This window comes from Bufo gargarizans, chromosome 1 (assembly GCF_014858855.1).
Source record: "Bufo gargarizans isolate SCDJY-AF-19 chromosome 1, ASM1485885v1, whole genome shotgun sequence".
Taxonomy (NCBI): domain Eukaryota; kingdom Metazoa; phylum Chordata; class Amphibia; order Anura; family Bufonidae; genus Bufo; species Bufo gargarizans.
Window position 1 is genome coordinate 220107434 of NC_058080.1, and position 19311 is coordinate 220126744.

General features: G+C 43.7%; 1 protein-coding gene across 6 annotated transcripts in view; it reads left to right on the plus strand.

Moving 5' to 3' along the window:
- CAMK2D (calcium/calmodulin dependent protein kinase II delta) overlaps nt 1-19311 on the plus strand; it is a 342528-nt gene that overhangs the window by 158471 nt on the left and 164746 nt on the right. For all 6 annotated transcript variants that reach the window (XM_044301298.1, XM_044301306.1, XM_044301323.1 and 3 more), the window contains exon 5: nt 13049-13114. In XM_044301298.1, the coding sequence (XP_044157233.1) occupies nt 13049-13114 (66 nt within the window). The remainder of the gene's footprint in view (nt 1-13048; nt 13115-19311) is intronic.

Consider the following 19311-nt stretch of genomic DNA (forward strand, 5'->3'; position numbering starts at 1 on the left):
CTCCATTTTGCGGACCACACATGGCCAGCACTTTAATAGATATGCCTTTTTTTGTCTGTGCCTGCGGACAAGAATAGGACATTGTCATGTTGCTTGGAATACTGAACCATATTTACTTGATTATATTCCACAGTGGTGGGTCTTTGGTTGAAATCACTCTGTGGTTGTTTCATTGTTCTCAGTTGTCTTTTAGAATAATCCCCTACAAACGGCTCGGTGTTCTGGAAGGAAGGCGCTGTTCTGTTTGTTTGCTTAGGTAATTTAATTGTCTCCTGGGACTTCTCTGCATGGCCACACACATCCGCCCGCCTAGTCAAGCTATCGGACTAATCCCTGCTGACTCAAGTCCTTATTTGCATGGCCAAGAGGACCTGAGTGAGGACTAGAGGGGACTTTACAATTGACCAATAGGAAGTGGTTGTTTGGGCGGAATGTTCAAACTGTTGTGTATAAAAGTGGGTTGTGTGCATTCAATGAAAGAGAGATTCCTGTTTGAACTTACATACAGCCTGCCTGGTGTTTGTCCTGAGCTATTACCACTGGATTTGAATGGCACGTAGCTGTAGTTCGAATCCCGGATTATCAATGACTGAACAATTGGACATTGCGGTCTAAAGTCTAGGGAGAGCGGAACAGAGCGAGCAAAGGGGCTCGTTACAGACATGTTCTACTTTTTGCCGAACGGAAGTATGAATGCGGAACGGAGGTTCGGATGCGGACAGCACACTGTGTGCTAGGGATCGACCAATATTGATTTATTTTTTTATTTTTATTTTTTAGAGCCGATACCGATAACCTGTGAACTTTCAGGCCGATAGCCGATAACTTATACCGATATTCTGTGCATTTTCATTTTTGAAAACAAAAAAATTCCTACACAAATCTGCTATTAAATGAATGTTTTATAATATAAATATAATGCAAACAATTATGCCCAGAGCTTTATTATAATATATAGTGCCATATCCAGCAGCACCACTCCCCCCCCTTAACTGACTACCATGGCCTGCTTGCTTATCATTTAGTATAGTTGCTTTATTAATTTATAATTTACATTTATAATATACAAGTGCCAAATGCCAATTTCCGCAAAAAAATAGAACATGTCCTATTCTTGTCCGCATCCACGGTCAAGAAAAGTCATTTCTATTATAGTGCCGGCCATGTGCGGTCTGAAAAATACAGAACGCACATGACCAGTGTCAGTGTTTTGCGGATCCGCAATTTGCGGACCGCAAAACAGTTGCTGATGTGTGAATGGACCCTAAGGCACTCTCTCCCCACGGATAGAGAGTACCCCCCAAATCCTGACTTGGGCCCCTCACCTAGTTAATCCACTATCCTCTACTCTGCACTGATGAGGGGCAATCACCCTGAAAACAGCTGTCTGCAGATGAGGTGCTAGCTTATTTAATATCCGAGTCATGTCTTAAAGGGACTCTGTCACCAGTTTCTAACCCCCCCTTTTAAAACTATTGTTCTCTCCATGGTGCCCTTGTCATTACAAAGCTGTTGTTATAAGATAAATCCGGCTTGTAGTTTTGATAAAAATCGCTTTTATCTAACCTGTCAATCCTCTGGATAAGGTGCCCAGGGCGTTTCTGAAGGTCTGAATCTGCCGCTTTTCGCCGCCGCCGTTTGTGCCCAGCTCCTCCCATGATCCTTTCAGCGCCACCTCGATGTAATGAAATCCGCCTCCGGCTCTCCTCAGTGCCCCCTCCTCCTTTTCAAAGATCTCGCGCGTGCGCACAGGCCTGTGCCTTATGCGCCCGTGCGGACTTTTAGATTCTGCCTCGTGGAGCGAAGTGCGCGTTCGCGCATGCGCACTTCGCTCAACGAGGCAGAATCTAAAAGTCCGCACGGGCGCATCAGGCACAGGCCTGTGCGCACGCGCGGGATCTTTGAAAAGGAGGAGGGGGCACTGAGGAGAGCCGGAGGCGGATTTCATTACATCGAGGTGGCGCTGAAAGGATCATGGGAGGAGCTGGGCACCAACGGCGGCGGCGAAAAGCGGCAGATTCAGACCTTCAGAAACGCCCTGGGCACCTTATCCAGAGGATTGACAGGTTAGATAAAAGCGATTTTTATCAAAACTACAAGCCGGATTTATCTTATAACAACAGCTTTGTAATGACAAGGGCACCATGGAGAGAACAATAGTTTTAAAAGGGGGGGTTAGAAACTGGTGACAGAGTCCCTTTAAGGCCTGTTTAACCCCTTAGTGACCAGCCTGTTTTGGGCTTTACTGACAAAGTGTTTTTCTTCCTTTTTTCATCATCGCGTTCCAAGAGCTATAACTTTTATTTTTCAGTCTATATAGCTTTACGAGGACTTGTTTTTGGCTGGACACGTTGTAGTTTTTAATGGCGTCATTTTGGGGTACACATAACTTTCTGATAAAATTTTATTACCTCTTTCTGGGAGGGAGATGGGCAAAACAGCAATACTGCCACTGCGTTTTTACGTTATAAATTTTACGGATTTCATTTTTCGGTATAAATAACATAATATCTTTATTCTCTAGGTCAGTACGATTACAGTGGTGCCAAATACATTTTTTTTTTTTTTTTAATTTTACAACTTTTTTGCAATAAAAAATGTTTTTGCATTGCTGCTTCCCAAGACCCATAACTTTTATTTTTCTTTCTATGGAGTTGTGTGATTTTTGCGGGACGACTTGCATTTTTCATAGATATCAGTTTGGAGTAAATAACGCTTTTTGATCGCTTGTTAGGTTTTTTTCGGTGGCAAATGAGAATAAATTAATTTATGTGATATTTATGTAGTCCGGGTCGTTAGACGCGGCAATACCAAACATGGGGGAGATTTAATTTTAATTTTTTGCATTTTTTTTCATTGAAAAACGTATTTTCCATGGAAAAAAAAGCTTAATTTTATGTTTTTTGGTTTTTTTTACCACTTAATGGTCCCACAAGGGGACTATAACAGACAGTATTTTGATTGCTTTTACAATGCAATGCATTATCCCTATAGTGCATTGCATTTTCATGGCAATGCTATTCTAATATTGACCAGCAGGCTGCGCCAGAGCGGCGCAGCCTGCTAGAAATTACTGAAGGCTGGTCTGGGGCCTACATCAGAGCCCTTCACACACATTGGCACCCCGCGATCGCATTTGCGGGGTGCCGATAGGAGACAGAGGGAGTCCGCTCCTTCTGTCAGCACTTTACATGCGGCGAGCACCATTGTCTGCCGCATGTAAAGTGTTAAACAGCACTCCTGCCGGTCCAGGCTGTGAGAGTCGGGTCCCGCTCCACCGGCCCTTTAGTGACCGCCGTAAAAAGGCATATGGGTGGTCACTAAGGAGTTAAAGGGTCAAACATTGACTTGTAGGAATGCTGCCTTACATCTGGTGGCATTAGAGGCAGAGCTCATTTGCATCCTTTTCTTCCAGGAAAATAAACTTGCCTCTCCCAGGGCTGTGGAGTCTGAGTCGGAGTCAATTTTGGGTACCTGGAGTCGGAGTCGGCAAAAAATGAACCGACTCAGACTCCTACTAAATTTAAATTGGAATAAAAAAATAAAAAAGCAAGTTTAAATGTCCGAATTCATAAACAGTTATAATTAATGACTTCTCTACTGTAAGAATAAAGGCCAATGCATGCAGTGCCTCACGTAACCGCAAAACAAGCGCGTTCAGTGATGTGAAGAAGCATGCTTTTCATATGCTTCACTATATGGCACGCAATGCACAATTAGGAGTGGCAATACATATACTTTCCATTGTGTTGTGTTCTGATGTTACAGGGAACACAATGCCCATGGTTTACCTCGCCTCTCACTGATAAGGGATTAAGTAAATATGTGTTTTGCAGGACTAGAGACACTTGTATAAGTGAAGGGAATGGAGGGTCAATAGTTCAAGACTGAAGCTGTAAACCATGGATGTCAAACTCATGGCCCTCCAGATGTTGCAAAACTACAACTCCCATCATTCCCTGATAGCTGTAGTATGCCCAGGCATGATGGGAGTTGTAGTTTTGCAACAGCTGGAGGGCCACGAGTTTGACATCCCTGCTGTAAACCATTGGAAAAACTGCTGTCATTCAGCTAAGGCTATAAAACGTGTAAACTCAGAATGTTATCTTAAACTTTAAACATGACAATGGGATTCTTCTAGGGAAATCATGTTTTAAAATAAATGTCCCTTCTTGGATCCTCCCACTGCCCTGTCTTCAGCAGAAGATCAGCACACAAAGGAGAAGGCAGCAGCTTCTGCCCAACTACCTCTCTGTGCTAGAAGAGCTTAGAAGAACTTCTTTCTTTCCTTCAAGGAATGTATAAAATACATTCGCATATTAAATACAGAGGAGTCGGAGTCGGGGAGTCGGAGTCGGAAGTACAAAAAACTGAGGAGTCTGAGTCGGAGCATTTATCTACCGACTCCACAGCCCTGACCTCTCCAGGTCTGGCGTCCTCCTGCAGTCCCTGCTCACTGATTTTCCCCGGGCCCACGCTGAGCTGTCACCTGACTGCGTACAGTGTCATGTCATGGTACATGTTGTAAGTCTTGATGCTGTACGCAGTGAGGACAGTGCAGCGTGGCCCATAGTAGACCAGAGAGGAGCGGTGAGTACAGTGCTCACAGAGCTTCAATCTTTGCTCCTCCTGCATACCAGTGATCGCTTCCATAATAGAAGTGCTCACTAGTATTCACTTTATAAGATGCACTGTTACTCCTTTAGGCCTCTTTCACACTTGCGTTGTCCGGATCCGGAGTGTACTCCACTTGCCGGAATTACACGCCGGATCCGGAAAAACGCAAGTGTACTGAAAGCATTTGAAGACGGATCCGTCTTCAAAATGCTTTCAGTGTTACTATGGCAGCCAGGACGCTATTAATGTCCTGGTTGCCATAGTAGGAGCGGGGAGCGGTATACTTACCATCCGTGCGGCTCCCGGGGCGCTCCAGAGTGACGTCAGAGCGCCCCATGCGCCTGGGGCGCCCTGACGTCACTCTGGAGCGCCCCGGGAGCCGCACGGATGGTAAGTATGCTGCTCCCCCGCTCCCCACTACACTTTACCATGGCTGCCAGGACTTTAGCGTCCCGGCAGCCATGGTAACCACTCTAAAAAAGCTAAACGTCGTATCCGGCAAACGACGTTTAGCTTAAGTCCGGATCCGGATCAATGCCTTTCAATGGGCATTCATTCCGGATCCGGCCTTGCGGCAAGTCTTCAGTTTTTTGGGCCGGAGCAAAAAGCGCAGCATGCTGCGGTATTTTCTCCGGCCAAAAAACGTTCCGTTCCGGAACTGAAGACATCCTGATGCATCCTGAACGGATTTCACTCCATTCAGAATGCATTAGGATAATCCTGATCAGGATTCTTCCGGCATAGAGCCCCGACGACGGAACTCTATGCCGGAAGACAAGAACGCAGGTGTGAAAGAGCCCTTAGCTATGCTACTGTTTGACTCTTAATTCCAAACCAATGCCATATAATGCTGCAGCTTCAAACAGTTTTTGAAGGGGTTGTCTGGTCAATATATATGTATGTGTGTGTATATATCCGGCATGGCAGTCACAGATCTCCGCAGCTGTCCCACTTTCCGAGGGTTGTGGCATGTCCCAACTTCAACTGTATCTTCTGAGGATGCAGATACAGTTGAATACATTGAAGCAGGCAGCAGCTCCCTGCTCTACTATTCCCCTGCCTCTGCTTTCCCCATCATGCTGGCTAGATGCAGTGACATCATCGCACTTGCTGAGCAGGAGAGAGTACAGGCCAGGGGATGATGTGCTCCATTCATCAGTGCTCGGTGAATATTACTTTTTTATTTTATTAAAACTACAGGGACTGCATTATTGTAAAAGGGGCACTAGGGGCAGCAACATTATTGTAAGTGGAGCTCTAAGGGGGCATTCTGTAGTGTGTGGACACTAAGGTGACATAACTACATTGTGGGGGCTTTCTTGTTGTAGGGGACAACACTTAGGGCATAACTGTGTTTGGAGCACTAAGGGGGCAAAGCTACTGTGTGGGGCCACTAAGGAGGCATAACTACTATATGGGATCTCTAAGAGGGCACAACTGCTGTGTGGTGCACTAAGGGGGCAAAACTACTGAGTGGAGCACTAAAGGGGCAAGGCTTCTGTGTGGGGTCACTAAGCAAATATTACTATTATATGGGGTCTCTAAGGGGGCATAACTACTGTGTGGGGCACTAAGGGGACAAAGCTACTGTGTGGTATACTACTATATGAGGGCTCTAAGGGGGCATAACTATTGTGTGGGGGCACAAAGGGGACTGGACAGATGAGTTGGATGCATTATGTACATGTCTGTGTATATACACATACATACATACACTACTCACAAAAAGTTAGGGATATTTTTTCCTGTTGGTGAAATTCCAGGATGAACCTAAAATGCACTCTAACATTTACAGGTGAACTTAATGTGACCTTCTCTATGCTGGACGAGGGACCAGTGGGCCTCAGTGCTGTTCACTGATGAAAGTAAATTCACACTGAGCAGAAATGATGGCCGCTAACGATGTTGGAGACGTCAAAGAGAGCGCTATGCATCAGCCACTGTTTGCCTTTGCCTTTGGTGGTGGTGGTACAGTGTGGGCAGGTGTCTAGTCATACAGGACTGCCCTGCACTTTGTGAGTGGCACAGTGACAAGCCCACACTATTCAAATACCATCATTAATCCAGTCATTATGCCTCTGCATGAACAACACAGGCCTAATTCCATCTCCATGGACAACAATGCACCAGCTCATAGAGATCGCATTATTAGGGAACGGCTGCTTGAGACTGGGGTACCTTAAATGGAGTGGCCTGCACTTTCTCCAGAGCCGAATCCCATTGAAAACCTATGGGGGTCAGCTGAGTCATCGTGTAGAGGCTCGTAACTCTGTACCCCAGAACTTCAATGACCTGAAGGCCGCCTTTTAAGAAGAGTGGGATGCCATGCCTCGGCAGACAATAAGTTGGCTTGTGAACAGCATTAAACATCGTTGTAAAGCTGTAATTGATGCTCAAGGCCCATGACAAGTTATTGAGACACTGACATTTTTATGGGGCTATACCCACCACTATTGTTGGCATTTGTTTCAATAAAATGTTTGAGAGGAGGAAATCACCATTGCCGCCTTCTATTAAAATGCCATACTTTCATGATATACCATCACTGTAGCATCAACTTTTTAAGTCTCCCATAAATTTCATGCGAGAGATAGATGGATGGATATAGATATATATGGATATAGATAGATATATATAAATACACATGCACAATCAGTGCTCGACAAGCAGGAAGTGTCTTGGACTACCAGTGCCCAGTATGCATCAGGAAGAAGCAGTGTGGCCACCTGGGATGACAGAAGCTGTGCTCGGGAATCTGTGGATCTGCAGCTGAAAAGGAGGTCACCATGTAAGGTCCCTTACCAGGCATGCTTTATAAAAATGTAATGGCTCCTATGAGTGTGACTATTTTAAGAGAAAAATCAATGGCTAAACAGGAGATAAAAGCTTTGTTCACAGACCCTCTTAACCTTCAAGAGGCAGACATAAAGACCTAGCATTGAAACATAAAATGGCATAATTGCAGTGTACAACAATTTATGCATCTGGGTAGCAAGCCTTTATTTCCAGGACTGTCTTAAAGGTTTCAAAAGAAATAGTATGTCAGTGAGGAGCCCTTACGTGAAGATACAGTTTTTGTTGAAGTCCACGATGCCTATCTGTGCAGTCTTGACAGGATAGGGAGTCATTTTGATTGGATGGCTACAAACCCTATAAAATGTTTAATGATATTCGACCACTGACAGGAATCTTCAATTTTTTCATCATATATGGAGAAACCCAGCAGAGAGAGAACTCAGTGAAATAGTAGTACCAGAAGCGGGGTAGAGTGGATGGATCTTCATGGTAATACAGTATATGTTGCCCACAGCCAGAATACATGGCATTCATGGACACCACCTTGCAGACACCTGCGGCACAAAGCTTTGGCTAGAATAGTGATATACCTGTATGACCATACCCATATTCTTATGTGATATCAGAATGAAATAGCAGCCACTTCAATTAGTGTAGTGTGACTGAGATCTTGCTGCCATGGATTCCACTTTCTGAGACACGGAGGGCAGAAGCCACAAATTTATTATGAGCCATGCACCTCTTAATGGGGTTTTCCAGGATTAAAATATTGATTCCTCAGGATAAATCATCAATATATGATTTGGTGGGGGTTCAACGACTTGGACTGCCACCAATCGGCTATTTCAAGAGAGAGTGCAGTATGGCTTCCTCACCAAATACTTGGCACAGTGCTGTTCATTGTATAGTGGCAGTTCTTGGTATTGTTGCCCAGGCCCATTCACTTAGCTGCGCCAAGGCCATGTGACAAACACAATGCCAATAGTCTGTGCTCAACTGAGTGTGGTCTCTTCAAACAGCCGGTCAGATGTTTATTACGCATCCTGAGGATCATAGGACATCGGTATTCCAGTCCCAGAACATTCCTTTTAATAAGTTTGCCACGTTTCATTGCAGCTGATTTCTACAGAGACTGGTGTATGGAGCTTAGTAAATGTGCCCCATACTGTGCACTTTGGATGTTTCAATTTGCATTGTGTACAGCTGCATGTATTGTGTGCTTGGACTTGTGTCTAACCTTCTTTTATTACATTTACATAAAGATGAATCTCTTTCTGAACAAAGCGATCACTTTTATGTGTCTCTCAGGGTTACAAATGTCAGGCTTTGTCTTGTCAAAGAGGATAATGGATTAATAGACGCTAAAATATGACACCGTGAGCCGCTTGTTCCAGCATTAGCCATAATCACAGAATGACAGGCATAGTAATAGACAGGTAAAGAGGAGATAGGATTGGTTCTGGGCATAGCTGTGCGGCTCCTGGGAAGATTTAGAAAACGTAGAAACACCGGGGGAAATGTACTAAGACGGGCATTACAATGGCCAGCCCAGAATGCATAAAACTTATTAAGGGTCCATTCACACGTCCACAAAATGGGTCTGCATCCGTTCCATAATTTTGCAGAACAGGTGCGGACCCGTACACTTTCAATGGGGCCGGAATGTGCTTTCAGCATCCGCATTTGCGGATCCGCACTTCCGTTCCGCAAAAAAAAGAACATGCCCTATTCTTGTCCGCAATTGCGGACAAGAAAATACATTTTCTATGAGAGTGCCGACAATGTGCGGTCCGCAAAATGCGGAACGCACATTGCTTGTGTCCATGTTTTGTGGATCCGCAATTTGCACACATACGGACGTGTGAATGGACCCTAAGAGGCACAGGCGTATTTCTAGGCAGTCCATGCGCCAGACTTTAAACTCTACAGCAGCTTTGAGCCGGTGTAAATTGTTACAATCATTTACGCCAGTACCTGGCATAAATGATAGGGAACCTGGGAGGAAACGCCCTCTCCTACTAAACACAGCCAACTTTTCTCGCTACTTTTTAAAAGTGATGAGACAAATGAAAAGTCACAAATTATAGCACAATTATAGCATGTGCCATAATATGCAACTTTTTTTACACACTTAAAAGTGAGTTAGTAAATGTCTCTCACTGTCTGATACTCATAGCAACCAATCCCAGCATAGCTTTCAGTTTTCAACAGCAGAATACAGAGTGAAAGCTGTGCTTTGATTGGTTGGTATGGACAACAATGGACAGTTTTATAAATCTATCTTCTGAACAATTGCATCATACTAATCTTCCATGTTCACTTATATGCTGCAGTGTGCACACATCCCTCCCCAAGGATTTTATAAAAGCGTAAATGATAGAGGTTCAGTATGGGCAGCTTTCAGAGAGATGACAGCATGTAATAAGACACTTATTAGCCTATCTTCACATCTCCGGCCGGCTGTTCTGGCAGAGATTGCTAGAAATTGGCTGGACAAAAACCACTGAGTGCATCAGTTTTTGTCTGGCTGATTCTCTGCCGGACCCCATTATAGTCAATAGGGGCAGGCGGCAGCATCCGGCAATGCCATCTCTGGAGAACTCCGGCAGGCTGCTCTCTACCAGAACAGCCTGCTGGAGAGCTCTGCTGAAGATGTGAAACTAGCTTTACCCCAATATTTTCTTTCCTCTGCATGGTGATTCTTCACTTATGAAGTGTGAGATCAGTCAGTATCCAAGCTGTTGTAGGGCTCACATATCAGCCTTCAGTCCTTGATATCAGTGTACCCATCAGTTTATGCTATGAGGACTTGATATTACTTGGAAATGATTATTAAAGGGGTTCTCTGGGAATGGCCACCAGCAGCCTGTGCTAGAATTTGAGTAGGACTAGTTGCCTTCACTTTCAGAGCTGCCTATGGGGGGGGGGGGGGTAGATAATAATTATGTGATCCTGCCTATGATATGCCATCAAGGCTGAGCAGCCTAACAGGAAAACTCATTAATATCTAGTATGTACAAGGGCCAAAACAGTGTAGTGAGGCCCCGGCCCCTCACCACCCTGTTCAGCACTGCTGTGGAGGAAGCCATTCTAGGGCATGTTGCTTGTGGCCGTTTTAAACTTTTCCTTGAGAACCCCTTTAAATAAGTTATACAGCAATTACAGCTTTATGATAATCTTTAACCACTTCCCCACCGCCCATTGACTATAAACATCCTTGGGCAGTCGGTTTATCTCTGAATGGACGTTCTGGAACGTCCATTCAGAGATCGCAGCTGCATGCTTATCGTTGGTCCCATGTTCATATGTGCCCGCATTGCTGAGAAAAATGTTTTAATATGTGTAAATGAGCCTCTTGGAGCAACGGGGGCATTGTCATTGCACCTAGAGGCTCTGCTCTCTCTGCAACTGCCGTGCCCTCTGCACTTTGACTGTCCAGACCTAGCAGTGAAAATGTCATCAAGCTTTATCCTGTCAAACAAAGGAGAGGGCGCTGCAGTTGCAGATAGAGCAGGGCCTCTAGGGCTAATGGCAATGCCACTGTTGCTCCTAGAGGCTCATTTGTATACATTGAAAGTCAATTTCTCAGCACTACGGGCACATATGAACATGGGACCAACACAGATGCCTTCAGCTGCCAAGTGCACACGTAACAGGTCAGCCAGTTTCATAGGTACAAATCTGCTGACGGGTGCCCTTTAAACACCTAGAAAACCCCTTCACTAGAGCATACTGGCTGTCCACAGTTCATTCGTGGATCCATTGTTTCCTGGTAGCCTCCTCCTCTTCTCTTTAATTCACATTGAGAAACATGTTACAGACAGTGGACAGGGATACTGAATAAATGTGTAATTAAAACTAGAAATACTTTTGTTCACTATGCAAATCTGCATGCTGCAAATCCCTAGTTAATCCAGACTGTTACACCGACTGTCAGTCACCGACTGGTGAGGGGAGAAAGGTCTCCTTCTGAATGAGCAGGGTTTCAGCACACAGCGTGCTACTTTGCATACTGCATGAAGATGTTTCAGGCTTAGTTATCCCGAGTCTGTCCTGTAATCTCTTCTCGAAAAGATGCTTCCCGAAATAGGGGTAGTATGTACATGCTATATTACGGTATCTCTTCCAAACATTATACCTTTTCCCAAAAGCATAACAAAATGTGTTCAGTAGATTTGGACTGGACATTTGTGCTTCAAGTTGGAGAATATGATTGATTTTGGTCAAGGATGCAGTATGCTATAAAGGCCGGCGGCTGCCTGTGGTTGACAGTCGCATGATTGTGTAGGTAGGAACTCTGTTTTTCCTGCAAAATTGTCTGGCTTTTGGCTTTGGAAGGTGAGGAGACTATTGGCCTTAAAGGATTTGTGTAGCTTTTTTTTTTTTTTTGTACTTTTTAAATTTCTACTCAATGCTTCTGAATCTGTGGGGAAAAAAATAATATTCTCATTTGTTCTGGCTCCCTTTTACTAATCTGTCTATAAACCTCCGAATGGATGGGGTCATGTGCACCACTGTGTGTATATATGTATGTATGTATATATGTGTGTGTGTGTGTGTGTATGTATGTGTATATATATATATATATATATATATATATATATATATATATATATGTATGTGTATATAATATACCCTATAGCTGTAGATGGGTTTGGTAGTACTAGACCTTTGCTGTTGAAGGGATATTCCCATCCTTTATTGTAAAATGATAGCATACCACTAGACTTTGATTGGTGGGGCTCTGACCTCGGGGACCTATTCTGAGAATGAAGATGGTCATGGAGCTGATGTAGCACTGCTTCTCCTGTGTTTTCCCTGCTCAGCGGGCCAGATGCTGTTGCAAAGGGAAAACCGATGAAGAGGCTGATGTGCTAATTAAGTCCTGTGACCATCTTCATTCTCAGAATCGGTGAGGTTCTCGGAGGTCATACCGCCACCAGTCATACAGTGATGGCATACCATCCCTTCATAAGATGGGAATACACCTTTTAAGAGAACCTGTCCCTATGAAAGGCAGTGCAATTCGCAGGCAGCATGTTATAGAGCAGGAGGAGCTGAGCAGATTGATATATATGGTGTTGCAGCTAAGGATTCAGTATAACCTGCAATCAATACATTTAAATTTCTGCATTTTTGAGCCCAGTTGTACACAGGGAAGATCTTATCAGTGACTGACAGCTTTCTCTGTATATACGATTCCACAGGGAATGCTATAAATAGATAAAACTGTGTAACGATCTGCTGAGCTCCTTCTGCTCTATAACATGCTGCCTGCTGTTAGTAGAAAGCAGAGTCCACATTTGGACCGACTGCGGTCTTTCCTTCACAATGTCAGTCTGGCAGCTCAAGTATACTTTTTATTTTATTTTTTATCTTGCATTTACAATGTTATCACCGAGCTTGTGTCAGATCCTCAAATTTCTGCGAAATAGACTTTTTTTCATTCACCCAGTCAGTCATAATACTCTTAATATTCCAGTTGATTGCCTCCTTTAACCCAAGCCGTATGTGAGATAAGAAACCCGTGTAGATTCCTGGCTTTTACATATATTACATATTCATGCATGTTTGCTTTTATATATGGCAGTTATTTAGATGTTGTCATGAGTGATTTTGCATTGTGTCTCTGCAGAGTTACTGGTGGAGAGTTATTTGAAGATATAGTAGCAAGAGAATACTATAGTGAAGCAGATGCAAGGTAAGTGATGGCAATATACGATGCATGAAGAATCTGCCCTGAAAAGTCCGGTGAAACCATATTTCTTATTGGTGCTGATTTCCATAACTGTAGCACATGCCATAAATATATTTTTGGTGTTAGTCCAGCTGCTGGGACCCCCATCAGTCACAAGAGTGAACATGGTGCTTGACTACTGTGATTGATATTTAATTCAACATTAAAGGGGTTGTCTAGTCTAAAAAATTATAATTAATGTATAATATTAGGGATATTCACTAGTAAACCAGGCACATTGTCTTGTAGAGCTAGCTAAGCTGAACATAATGACACCTTTCACAAAAAAATGCTTTTATTCCATATGCAAATGAACACTTGAGTGCACTGAGGGCAGACCCATGCCACAAGGTGCATCCATTGTCTGCTGCCTTACTCTACCAGCCCCTTCTCCTTTTTCATTGACAGGGCCAGAATTCTGCATAGTCATCTCACCTGGCCCTGTAGAGAAGGAGATGGAGGGAATGGCAGACGAAGCAGGAGGACCAAGGGTGCACATTTCCATATGGCTCAAAAGTTCTTTTTCTCCACCTTGAAGCAACATATGTTAAAGAGTAACTAAATCTTTTTGTAAAATTTTAATAAGATGTCCCTAATGCCCTAATAAAAGTTTTTCTAATATACTCTATTAATTAATTTAGCACACGGGTACACTGAGCGGAGTGGGCTCCTACTTTGCTAAGCTAAGGGCTGACATGCAGTTCTCTTAGCTTAGCGAAGCAGGCAGGAGCAGGCACCCGCTCAGCTAATCCTGGCACAGTACATGGGTACAGGGTACCTATGTACTATGCCAGGAGTTAGTAAACCACAAGGGAGCAGGAGCAGCAATATGCGCTCCTGCCCATACCTCCTGCGCTGCTGTGGCCCCATTCATAAATTTCACAGTCCGTACACAGCTGAGCAGTGTACAGAGAACTGAGTTTTAAGCTCGCAGGGAATGGTACTCTTCAGGGAGTAAAAATTATAATAAAAATAAAAAATTAATTAATGAAGTATGGCTTCTTTCACATTAGCAGCAGGCTGTTCCGGCTGGGGTAACAGCCTGCCGGATCTGTGTTGCCTCTAGTGAGCGCGTGCTGCCAGAAGTCCGCTCCGGCCCCATTCACTATAATGGGGACGGGCTGGACGTTCGGCCGCAGCACGGCAAACATGGCGAGAGGCGGCCGGACTAAAACTACGACATGTCATTGTAGTGCATGGGGCCGATGCGGAGTTCCGGCGGCACACGTGCACTAGCGGCAGCATGGATTCTGGCAGGCTGTTCACACGCCGGAACAGCCTGCCGGAGAAGACTGCCGATAGTGTGAAGAAAGTAGCCTATATTAGAAAAACTTTTATTTGGGCATTAGGGGCTTCTTATTAAAATTTTACACAAAGGTTTAGTTGCTCTTTAAGTAAAAGGCTTCATTACATTCCGCTGAGCCAGTACTACAGGATATTGTGCCAGTCTTAGGACTCCCTTTAAAGGGCTTTTCCTGTATCCTAAAGCGAAGGCAAATCGCATACAGAGGCTACGAGTGCCGATGTGCAGGGAAAACTTTGAAGGAGGTGCAGATCTGCAATCCCACCCCTCTATAGATCAGCAAAGAGCCTGACAGTTGCATCGGTTCCATTCAAAAGTAATGGCATATTTCAGCAATATTCTGTTACTTTATGAGACAGAAAAAACCCTTTAAGGATCCTCTTCTCTTATCTAGAGTGGAGAGTGGCTGAAAAGAACATCTCTTGCTCTGGAGAACCTGTTCTGCATTACACAGACAACCCTTTGATTTCAATGGGCCATGTGTAATACTTAACTTCCTCCGTGGTAGCGCTGTAGTTAACTGAAAAACTAGCAGGTTTCCCCACAAATTCTGTTTCTGAGGGGTCCCATTAAGGGGTCACTTTGTAATTACGGTAGCTATTTTCAAGAGCTACAGCAAACAAGTAGATTGTCCAAAGTGAAGAAACCCTTTAAATTGGCGTTTAACTGCATTTAGATGTTAGCATTTCATTTGATTGTAATAAAAATGTCCCTTTATCCCTAAGGGATTCTCCAAGATAATAAAAAAGATCTACTAAAGCACCCAAGTGCTGTAGGAAAAAAAAAAGGATTGCTGACCTCTGTCTCTAGCACCATTCTCTTTGTCTGGATAGACTGCGGCAGTAACACATGGTGCATCCCTACATGTCACTGCTACAGCCTATCAACAGAGATGCAGAGAATGGCACCAGGGAAAGTAGTATGTAAATTTTATTTTCTGGGATAGCCCCTTTAAGCAACGCCTATAAAACACAATTTCCTACATCTGTTAACTCTGCATTCCCTAATGGAGTACTTGAAAACGTTTTTACTAAACCAGGTGCCCCTTTAAGTATCACAATTTCCAAGGAACCATTATTATTATTAGACTTGATTACCTTATCTGATAGAATAGTAGGAAGTTGAATGATGATCACATTTTTCACCATTGCGCTTTGAAGCCATAAAGGAATTATCCAGGTTCTAGACCAGGGCTGGCCAACCTGCGGCTCTCCAGCTGTTGTAAAACTACAATTCCCACCATGCCATGCTGTAGGCTGATAGTTGTAGGCTGTCTGTGCATGCTGGGAGTTGTAGTTTTGCAACAGCTGGAGAGCCGCAGGTTGGCCAGCCCTGTTCTAGACATTGTTGACCTATCCTTACAGTTCAGCACCCGCACCTCCACCGATCAACTGTTCTCAGCTTGTCCCTGAATTAATTCAGAGAACTGAGCTGGAAAGAGCTCCACCCAGGGTGTAGTGACCGTGATGGGTTACGACAGCTCAGCTCCCATTTAGTTGAATGGGAGCTGAGTTGCTGTAACACGTCACAGCCAGCACACAGTAAACTGAGCCGTGCTTTCCGCTCTGTCCCTGTGCCAGCATCTACTGAGAGCAGCTGATCAGTGAGGCGTCTGGGGTCTAGCTTCCACTGATCTGACATTGATAACCCATCCCAGTAATGGCTAACCTCCGGCACTCCAGCCGTGCTGAAACAACGACTCCCAGCATACTCCAATCATTTCTGTGGGGTTCTGAGAACAGCCAAGCAAGTGTGCATCTTGGGAGTTGTAGTTTTACCACAGCTGGAGTGCCGGAGGTTGGCCATTGCAGGACTATCCTGAGGAGAGGTCATCAGTATCTAGAACCTAGACAACATCTACATAGGCTATATTTAAAACAGCCTGTATTTTGCCTGTTAGATAATTTCATACCGTTTATAAAGGTCCATTACATGTAAGCTTACCAAACAGTGTTCCGTCTTTGCTACTTGGCAACAACCCTGCAGACTTTCCCTTCTATTGGTAAATCTATTACAGCTTCTCCAGTCGGTTGGAACTCCATTAAAATGAGTTTATTCTGTGTTTTATATTATCTTTCAATTCGGTATAATCCCAAGTCAAGGAAATACCCACAATGTAATGCAAAATTCTTCAATCAATAAATGTAAGAATTGCCTTCTCTAACTGAAATTCAGACTGCAGGGTTCTATTTTATGGCATTTTCCCTTTAATAAATGCAACGGGAATGTTAAGCAATTCTTTAAGTGCCAAGCAGCCTTTTCATTTCTGCAGACAACAGGGAATTACAAGACTAGGTAACAAACTGTAAGCATCTCCTTCAAAATAAATTAGTTTTCATTTTCAATGAGTGAATGAGCTTTCAAAGCTTTATTTGGCTGTTCTTCGTTCTGGGATACAAAGCCTATAATTATTCACTACTATGTGCCTCATGGTGCCACTTTTAATGAGTAAAGGGAGTCTGCTGGCGCAAAACTGCTAACAAACATAGGTAGGAGATTATACATATCTCTGTCCCTGCTTTTAATTGAAAGGGAGAGAGTGCTTTCCAGACAATCAGGGCACTTTCGATCCAGGTTGAATTTATTCAGACCTGAATCGGACCAGAATTGAATTTTAAGATATTTGCAATTTTACAAAACTGATGATGGACCCCCTTTAAATACTTAAGGCGGTTTTACACGCTCTGAGGAGCAGCTAATTACCAGGATAAGCGTTCCTTGCCGACAGTCGGCTGCTCGTTCAGTGGGGGTGAAGCGCTACATTTACATGATCACCTCAACATTATGAGAACAAGCTATGGCTATTGAGATCACTCGTCCTCGTACAGCTGCACTGTTTCTGGGCAGCAGAATGCTGTTTAGACTGCCGGATCTGCTGCCCAGAAACGATAATTATACTTGCCTGCACTAACGCAGGTTTCACCCAATGAGCAAGTGTCTCGCTCGTTCATCGGGTGATCAGCTGCACCTTTAGATGGGCAGATTATCGGGAACGAGCCTTCATAGGAATGTTCTTCCCTGATAACCCACCAATAGTCAATGAGATTGTAGCCCAGTCTACATTAAACACATGTCCGCCTTTGAGCACCATTCTACAACACTCCTGGCTGTAGAATTTATTTTAATCCACTTTCAGGAAAGAAAAATACGTAATTTTTCCACATGATCTCCCCAGTCACTGCTGTGCAGGTTTGAGCATTGTTCATCAGTTCATTTGTGACTGCGGTCCTAGAAACAACGGCCGCCCCACTTGGGATTTGCACAAAAGAAGAGCAGCGTGTAGCGATTCCTTTTTTGTGGTCTGAGGATATATCCGGCACCGATATTTATCGAAGACTCTATACGTATTTTGTCAATAAGAAGTGTGTAAGAATGTCAGAACGGAAGTTCGCAAGTGTCGGCCATGAAAGAGGAGCTGGACGCTCGTCCAAAACTGCTGACAACATTGACCCTGCACAAGAAGTGATTCTGTTATAGATGAGGGACAGTGGATTATGTGACCCTACAAGGATGAAGATTCATTCACGACTGATGAATAAAGCATCTTTGCTACCTTTTTTGTGTGTCTACACCAGAAAGTGTGTGGGGCTTCAGAGCAGCACTTTTTCAAAGCCAATATTTTTTTAAAGAGAAACTGTCACCAGAGAATCTCCCCATTATTCAATGTTTGAATACATAAATAAGGGGCCTTCAACAAGGTTCCGCACTTTTTTTTTAACTCTATTAAGAATATAAAAAACAAATTGCATTACATTCCTACATAGTCACCTTCCTTTGAGAAGCATTTTTCCCAGCAATGCCATCAGTAAAAAAAAAAATCTTTAATTGGGTGCATAGCCACCGCTGCTTCACATCATCATATGGAAATCTTGCGCCCTTTTTGTAGCTGAACTTCTCTGCTCTGCATTCAACACACATGCTTGGCCATTTTCTGCCCACAAAAAGGGTATGCTAGCATGCTGTTCCTCTTTGGTGCAATTTATAAGTTTCGCAGCTATCTTCACCACAGTGTGACAACTCTTATACTAAACTGCAAGATCGGCTGGCTTGCCAGACAGATTAGTCACATTCCTCTGAGGTGACCAGTTACTACTTCTCCCGTCCTCACCGTTTACAAATAAGATATAAAAATGCTGAAGATTTTTGAAGACCTCCTAATATATTTTGGTTGCATGCATGCCAGGATATATTTTAGGCAATGCACACACCTGACCTACGGGGCTATGTCAGACTTTTGACATCACAGTGCAGCCTGTATAGCTAGCTATTCTTGCCAGAACCCTGTATATTCCTCTGTAAGTGGCAATTAGGTTTGTAGTGGCTGGATAATCAATATATTGCATTAGTCATGGCATAGCCCATGGCGTATCATAGAAGTGTGCATTTGTCAGAAAAGAGATTTTATAGACTGCATTTTTCCATTACATTCCCATGGTATTACATGTTTTCATTTCTCATTCCAGTGTGATTAGTTTGCCTGTCATTACTGCTGCAAGGATTTTTTTAATTTAAAGAATTTATCCAAGTTATGCAATAAATAAGGCATTTCAAATGAATTATTATTGCAGTATACAGTGGTATGCAAAAGTTTGGGCACTGCTGGTCAAAAGTACTCTTACTGTGAACAGTTAAAGGGGTTGGCCACTATAAAAGTACTTTCCACTATATAGTGGGAGGTAGGGTAAAAAAAGAGTTTCCTAATACACTTTATAAAAAAAAAATCCGAATGGTAATGTTTTATAATTAGCCCCGCTCTGCGTGCAGCCAGTTCGTCCATGGCTGCACGCGACATGGAGGAGCTTTAGAGAGAGCTCGTCCATGGCTTTATTCTAACTGCACATGCGCTGCTTTTCCTAAT